A 7,926-nucleotide genomic window follows, 5' to 3' on the forward strand; every position below is an offset into this window, starting at 1 on the left:
AATAATGGTTGAGGTAAGATTAACCGTGTTTTGTAGTTTAAAATATGGTATTCAGTCATGTTTAAACAAATAAATACCAAATTTTCTGTAATAAATCGTGGTTAATTTTTCTTTCTCGATCTTAGTTAATTAACATAACTCATATTTATTTTCTATTTTTATTTAAAGTCATCAAACACAAAACAACTGAGATCAGGACAGGTATCTGATGTTAACTAATATAAAAGCGATCATACATGAAACCCCTGGGATCAGGACAGGTATTTGATGTTAATATATATAAAAGTGATTATACATGAAACCCCTGGGATCAGGACAGGTATCTGATGTTACTGTATATAAAAGTGATCATACATGAAACACCTGGGATCAGGACAGGTATGTGATGTTACTGTATATAAAAGTGATCATACATGAAACCCCTTGGATCAGAACAGGTATCTGATGTTACTGTATATAAAAGTGATCATACATGAAACCCCTGAGATCAGGACAAGTATCTGATGTTACTGTATATAAAAGTGATCATACATGAAACCCCTGAGATCAGGACAGGTATCTGATGTTACTGTATATAATATAAAAGTGATCATACATGAAACACCTGGGATCAGGATAGGTATCTGATGTTAATGTATATAATATAAAAGTGATCATACATGAAACCCCTGGGATCAGGACAGGTATCTGATGTTAATGTATATAGTTTCGTATTGAATTTAAAATATTACTTCTCACCTATAAAGCTCTAAATAATCTAGCTCCTGTTTATCTAACCAACCTTCTGTCTCGCTACAAACCAACTCGCTCTTTAAGATCTCAAAATTCAGGGCTTCTGGTAGTACCTAGAATAGCAAAATCAAGTAAAGGAGGTCGAGCCTTCTCTTTCATGGCTCCTACACTCTGGAATAGCCTTCCTGATAACGTCCGAGGCTCAGACACACTCTCCCAGTTCAAAACTAGATTAAAGACCTATCTGTTTAGTAAAGCATACACTCAATGCATCACCTAGCGGGTTCCACACTGGCTCCTACATCTTGCTTATATACACTATGAACAGCAGCTACGCTAATTATTTTCTTTATTCTCTATTTTCACCTGGGGATACTCATCCCGAGGTCCTCAGATTATGCGGAGTCACTGATTGGATCCAAGACCAGCGACGTGATGATCCCAAGGATTCCATATCCGGGACCAGGCCATATCCTGAGCTGCTGCTGCGCTGATGGTCGTGGGGAGTGGAGAACATGAGTCTGATTCCAGCGACGCTCCAGGGACAGACGAGTCTTCGCTGAGGCCATCTTCCAGCCTAAACCACGACGAATGAAGTTCTGCACTAGACTTTTGGCCAGCGGAGAAATTAAAATGGTTGTGCCCAACTGAGTCTGGTTCTCTCAAGGTTTTTTTTCTTCACTCCCATCAGGTGAAGTTTTTTTTCCCTCTCCGCTGTCGCCACTGCCTCGCATGGTTCAGGATTGGTAGAGCTACGCATCGATGAATTGGCTCTTCAGTGTTTGAACTCTCAGTAATGATTAAATCACACTGAACTGAGCTAAACTGAACTGAACCACACTGTTCCAGTTACTGAACCACACTGTTCCAGTTACTATGACCATTTATGTGAAGCTGCTTTGACACAATCTACATTGTAAAAGCGCTATACAAATAAAGCTGAATTGAATTGAATTGAATATAATATAAAAGTGATCATACATGAAACCCCTGAGATCAGGACAGGTATCCGATGTTACTGTATATAAAAGTGATCATACATGAAACCAGGGGCGTTGCTAGGGTCGAAAGGGATAAGGGGCTTAGCCCCAAAGAAGTCAACCCCCCCCCCCCCCCCCCCCCATCCCCCACCCCCATCCCCGACCACCTCCACCAAATGAATTAGTTGCAAGACAGTTTCTTTTTCTTTATAAATGATGAATGAATGAATAACAATGCATTTATTGAACAGTGCATTTATTGAACTTTTATCACTCTGTATGAACTATATACATGTTCTTTGTCCTGCATATATTTTAACTGCATTTCTCATTGTCTGTCTTTTTTATATATAATTTTCCTGTCCTGGTATCTCATTCTCATCTTTGTGTTTGTATGTCTAGTTAATCTCTCGCCATGTCTTTCCTCTCTTGCTGTTTGTATGTCTTTCACAGCAGTATTTTAATTTTTGTTTCTTATTTTTTAGGTGGAATAATCAGTGTATGTCTCCTTGACTTGAGTGTAGCAAATCTGTCAATTACTCTTCCTGGCTCAATTGAGTTTACAGATTCCTTTTCAATTGAAAGAACAGCAAGGTTGTGAAGTCTGTCCTGACCCATAGTTCGCCTCAACCATGTATGCAGGCGTCTCAGGGCACTAAATGATCGTTCACATGTACTTTGTATGTCTAGTTAATCTCTCGCCATGTCTTTCCTCTCTTGCTGTTTGTATGTCTTTCACAGCAGTATTTTAATTTTTGTTTCTTATTTTTTAGGTGGAATAATCAGTGTATGTCTCCTTGACTTGAGTGTAGCAAATCTGTCAATTACTCTTCCTGGCTCAATTGAGTTTACAGATTCCTTTTCAATTGAAAGAACAGCAAGGTTGTAAAGTCTGTCCTGACCCATAGTTCGCCTCAACCATGTATGCAGGCGTCTCAGGGCACTAAATGATCGTTCACATGTACAGCTGCTGACAGGCAGTGTTAGTACAATCTGAAAAAGTTTTTTGAGAGATGGGAACATGTCACAGTCCAGCAGGCGGTGTACACTGAGTATATCTGGCATGCTACCTTCTTCATTCTTTTTTGCCAGGTAATGTTTTGCCACATAGATTTCTTCTGCACGAAGCTCTAGGTTGTAGTGCAGTGCAACTTCATTGAGCAGATCCTGTGACAAGAAGGTTATTAAAGATGGGTGACAGGCCTGTACACCCTTCAGAATACTATCTCCTACACTTGAAAACCTTTGACTAAGCTCACTAATCATCCGATCCACACAAGGGAAGTACAGATGTCTCTTCAGATTGTCTGAGCTTCCTAGATCAGTACCAGCAGCACCACAAGTTGATTCAACAGCAAATTCTTTCATTCGCTTTTGTTTGCGTCGAGGAAATGAGGATTGACCATCACTGCCATTTGCCTGACAAATAGTCTTTGCTTTGTTGTACAGGCTCTGTGCCATTTCATCACTTCGCTTTGCCTTCAGGGTGTCGCAGACAGCTTCTTTGTACATTACTGCTTCAGCCAAATCCAGGCTTACTCTTTGCAGATATTTGTGCAACCCTTCTGTGATGGACAACAAACATTCAAACATTACCATCATGTAGACCACAGAAAACTTGCACAACTTCATCCTGAGACCTACTGCAACAGGTGTTCCAATTTCTTTAAGACACGTTAAGACAGCACTGTAGTTTTCAAGCATTGCTGTAACAGATGCAAGCTGGCAGGCCCAGCGAGTTCTTGAAAGCTGAGCAAGTTCATGGCCAGGCAAACCAAGCTGTTTTTGTACAGCAATCAGCTTCTCATGGTTTATAAGAGAGGTGTTGAAAAATGTGTAAACACATTCTAGGCAGTCAAAAAAATCTGCTGCTTCTTGAACCGCCCTGCATGTGTAACACAATACGAAGTTTAGTTCATGTGCGTAGCAGTGTATGTAAATTGCTTCTGGGTGATTGGCTCGGAACAAAGCCTGTACACCTCCAGATGTGCCGCTCATCACAGATGCACCGTCATACGTCTGAGCTACACATGTCAGATTTCCCAACTCGTTGGCATCAAGCAGTGCTTCAATTGTGCTAGTGATTGTTTTTGCATTAAAAACTTTTAGTTCTTGAAGGCCCAGGAAACGTTCTACCACATTACCATCTAAGTTTACATATCGTACGCAGACAGCTAACTGTTCTGTCTTGCCATCTCTGGCCTCATCTGCCATTACAGCATACATGCCAGATAACTTAATTTCCTTTCTGATCTCCTCAGTAACTTCTTCAGCAAAGCTTCGAATGAATTCATTTTGAGAAATTGGAGAGAGATAAGTTGAATTAGAGGCAGCTGAGTAATTCTGAAGGAATGGATCAAACTGAGACAGTAGTTTGAAACACTCAAAGAAATTTCCTTGATTTGCACTGCCTTCTTTTTCACTATGACCACGGAAGGGTATATCTTGTTTTGCTAGAAATCCTGTTATGGCAACAATCCGACGTAGGTATTCACGTCTTTCCTGGATTTCATTTAAACTGGCTGAGTGAAGTTGCATGCATATATCCCCATGCTCTTTAGTACTCTTGAAGCCTCGCCATGAGGCCATGCTGGCACCGTGAACAGTGTTTTTTTCATGTTCTCTGAATGAACTGAGTGCTTTCTTCCAATTTTTGTAGCCCTGATTCTGCAGTTTGTCACTGTTTATTCGAGTATGTTGTTTTCCAAATAGTCGACAGCAGTAGCAAAAGGCTGCATCTTTTTCCACTGAGTACTCAAGCCAGACAAAACTGTCATACCATTTTGAGTTGAATGCTCTCATTTGAAACTTAAAGTAGCTCATTGGATATTGGGCAAGTTTCACTTGTTTAGGACCCGTTTCAAGGTCACCTAAGTCCTCTGTGTCTTTTCTGGCTTTCCCTATGTCATCTCCTGTTCTTTCTGCAGTCTCATTCTCTCCCCTTAACCTCACAATTTGATCTATAAAGTACAAATTTGAGATGCTTAGTATGTCACATGAATGGCCTTTTTAACATAAGACAATTTTCTTAGTGTTCACTTATTTTCTTGAACATCACCAGTAAATATTTGGTGAGGGTTTGGTAATATACTATTGGTCATCAATACACAAAACTTTGAAAATTTCAACTGCAAGGTAAACACCTGGGGCCTCATGTACGAAGACTTGCGTGGAAATCAAACTAAAACATTGCGTACGCACAAAGCTGTAAATGTGCATACGCAGAAAAAAATTCTGATGTATGAAACACTGTGTACGCCGAATCTCACGCATATTCTTTTGTACATCCGAATGAACGTGAAACTGAGCGCAACATGCATGAGCACAAAACCCCTCCCTGTCTCCTCCCCCTTATGAATATGCTAATGACTCTACTTTGGCAAAACCCAACGAAAAAGCAATGGCAAAAGCAAGCAAGAAGAGAAACTTTGAACAGAATGTGAATTGGAAGTGCTGCTTTCGTAGGTAGACCGGAGAAAAGCGGTGTTATTTGCAAGTTTGTTCTCCGGAATTAACAACATGATGCGGTTAACACAGTTGGGTCTGAACATCGCACTGAGTGAATTAGAAAAGAAATAGTGTGATTTATAGGTGTAAAATGTTGCAGCACTCTTATCAGTCCAGTGGCGCAGCTCATAAAACGCATGTCAACATGTTGACACGTTCGAGCATGAACTTGGTTCGGATCCATCGTCTGATGAACTCTTTCTTTTTTTTCCCCCGCTACATATCAGATTTTGCCAACTATTTATCACGAGAAAGACAAGTAGGAATCATTAATAAGTTTGTGCATCATATTTTATTTGCACATTTATTGAATGGAAATGTTTCTGATTCACGTATGCAAATTCATCTTCAGATAGTGTCTTTATAGCAATGTGCGTGCAGTAGATAGCTCAGATTACAATGGGAAAACAGGCGACCGCTGCAATTTGCGCTTTAATGTTTAGCTGGTCAACTGTATGGTATGGAAACCTTATATACCAGCTAGATGAACCCGTCTCATACAGCTGCCATTGCAAGGCTCAGACACTTTGTAGAAAGCAATTTAACACAACTGCCTCTAGGAGTCGCCAATGGAAATAAAACAGACACGCACAAAAAATGTGCGTATGCCAGCCATAAAGCTGGCGTGGAGCTGCGCACAATCCCACGTTCAGTTCATCGTTAGTAAATCCAAACATGAGCGATTCTGAGCGTGAAACCGGTAGTACGCAAAGTTTTTGTGAGTACGCAGCGTTGATACATGAGGCCCCTGGTGTTTAAGCTTTAGGCTAATTGTCATTACTTAGTATACTGATTTACCATTGGATTGCGAGTGGGGTGTACCTCCTGGATCCTGACCCTCACTGACAGCAACTTTGATTCTTGATATTTCTAAAATTGAATTTAAAAATGGGTGATGAGAGAAATTACAGATAATTTGGTTACATTACTTATTGGTAATTTACCAAATAGAGCATAATTCTAGATAAATTGTGAACCCATTTATTAAACAATTTATTTTTCAGTAGTAACTTTTAATAGTAGCATTCCAGTCACGTTTAGAGGATCACTTTCAAAAGGTACTCTAATCCTAATAATATGATTATAAAGAATTTAATAATAAATAAAAGGTTTTTGAGTTGACAATGCTTTAACAATTAATTGTGAAGCTCTGTGACTTGTAACACCAAAAAAGAAAAGAAAAACAACATTGATATATTAACCCACTTCTCATTTACTAGTCTGTCATGAGTCATATCATACTGTACCTCTTGAGCCACCTGTTTCCTCCTGATTTGCAGTGTCTGTTTGTTTTTTGAAAAATGTTGTAATTTTCTGCATGTCTTCAAATCTGAAAATATGATTTATTTTATAGAGTGAGTTGTTATCCAATGTGATACAAAGCTCCAAACATGTAAATTTGGACAGAGTGATTAACTGAGGTGTAGTGTTGTCAAGATACTGGAATTTCTAAATTCAATACCTTGCAAAATACTAATAATCAATGGCTATTTTAATATAATAAAAATTGCATCAAAAATAGTAAAAAAAAATATTAAAATAAAGATATATATGCTAGAAATATCTTTACTTCAAATTTCTTTTGAGGGAGTTTTTTTCCAGTCTTTCTCAAAATAGGATGATGTGGGCATTGTGGCATTTTAAATGCATATAATGCCTGTTTTACATTCATGCTTGAGCAGAAATTCCATATATGCCTCACAAAAGTAGTAAGAAATCCCTGATATGGATGAAGGCATTCAGCTATTGCTGTAGTTAAATGCATGAAAATAAGATCTGAATAAACATAAAATGGCTTTAACAGATAATTTACACAATTGCGACAATAAATGGTTTATATGTGTTCTTCCAGCCATATTAGGTATTTTCATAGGAATAAAGTGGATTTATAATCTGATGCTAACTGGCATAGCATATTACAGTAACGTTAGCTATAAAAATAATAAGCTTGATGCATGAACTCACTGTGATTTAACTACAGAATGTGAGATATTACTGGCTATATCATCTAGATAAAAATGTCTAGATATCTATATCATATCTAGAAAGCTACAATTTACGTTTTTCTGACTAACTGGCATGTATTTACATTTATGACGCACATTTTAATTATAACAGTTATTTTCTTTCAACAAAACTACACACGTTTTTTACAGCAAAAACAATTACTAAGCTTTATTAGTAGTTAGAACTATTCAGTTTCGCTAAAAAGTTTTTACCTCATCAGCTTCAGCTCCTCATAATAATGAATGATGACTAAATCAATGGATGGTGCAGTGGCGGGATTTTTTTTTAACACTTGCCGTTTGCCAACAGTGCCACTCCCACCTGCTGGTAGAAACCGGTACTGCTGAACAGCTGACTAATTACCCGACACAAATGCTCCGTTGGCATTGAGCAGAATGTGCGTGATGTATGTGATTATTTTAAGTACTTAGATAAAAAAATAAATATTATATACAACTATTTTTTTTAAATGCAACATTTTCAAAAAGATCAGGAGCTTTTGACAACACATCAGGGGCTTAAGCCCCCAAAGCCCCCCCCTCGCAACGCCCCTGCATGAAACCCCTTGCATCAGGACAGGTATCTGATGCTACTGTATATGATATATAAAGTATTTGACCCAAAAGCCATGGGATCGGGACAGGTATCTTAAGTTATAACAGTATTAATGTAATCTGAGAGGTATCTTAAGTTAATTTGT

The 7,926-nt window shown here is 38.4% G+C and overlaps 1 protein-coding gene across 1 annotated transcript; it reads right to left on the reverse strand.

Moving 5' to 3' along the window:
• Positions 1 to 1,957: 1,957 nt before the first annotated feature.
• On the reverse strand, positions 1,958 to 7,476 carry LOC141376069 (zinc finger MYM-type protein 1-like). Its single transcript, XM_087267599.1, has 4 exons — positions 7,439 to 7,476; positions 6,467 to 6,549; positions 6,018 to 6,089; positions 1,958 to 4,672 (listed from the first exon to the last, which is right to left on the reverse strand). The coding sequence occupies exons 1-4, from the start codon at positions 7,441 to 7,443 to the stop codon at positions 2,475 to 2,477; spliced, it is 2,358 nt and encodes a 785-aa protein (XP_087123725.1). The 5' UTR covers positions 7,444 to 7,476; the 3' UTR covers positions 1,958 to 2,474.
• Between the last annotated feature and the right edge of the window lie 450 nt (positions 7,477 to 7,926).

Source organism: Danio rerio, chromosome 9, assembly GCF_052040795.2.
Source record: "Danio rerio strain M-AB ecotype USA chromosome 9, GRCz13ab, whole genome shotgun sequence".
Taxonomy (NCBI): Eukaryota; Metazoa; Chordata; class Actinopteri; order Cypriniformes; family Danionidae; genus Danio; species Danio rerio.

Bases quoted from the DNA above. Each gene is read 5' to 3' on its own strand.
- LOC141376069 (XM_087267599.1), bottom strand. The intron at 6,090-6,466 runs GTACAGTATGAT...ATTCAATTTTAG, and splicing joins GGAAACAGGTGGCTCAAGAG to AAATATCAAGAATCAAAGTT. The intron at 4,673-6,017 runs GTAAATCAGTAT...TGTACTTTATAG, and splicing joins ACCCCACTCGCAATCCAATG to ATCAAATTGTGAGGTTAAGG.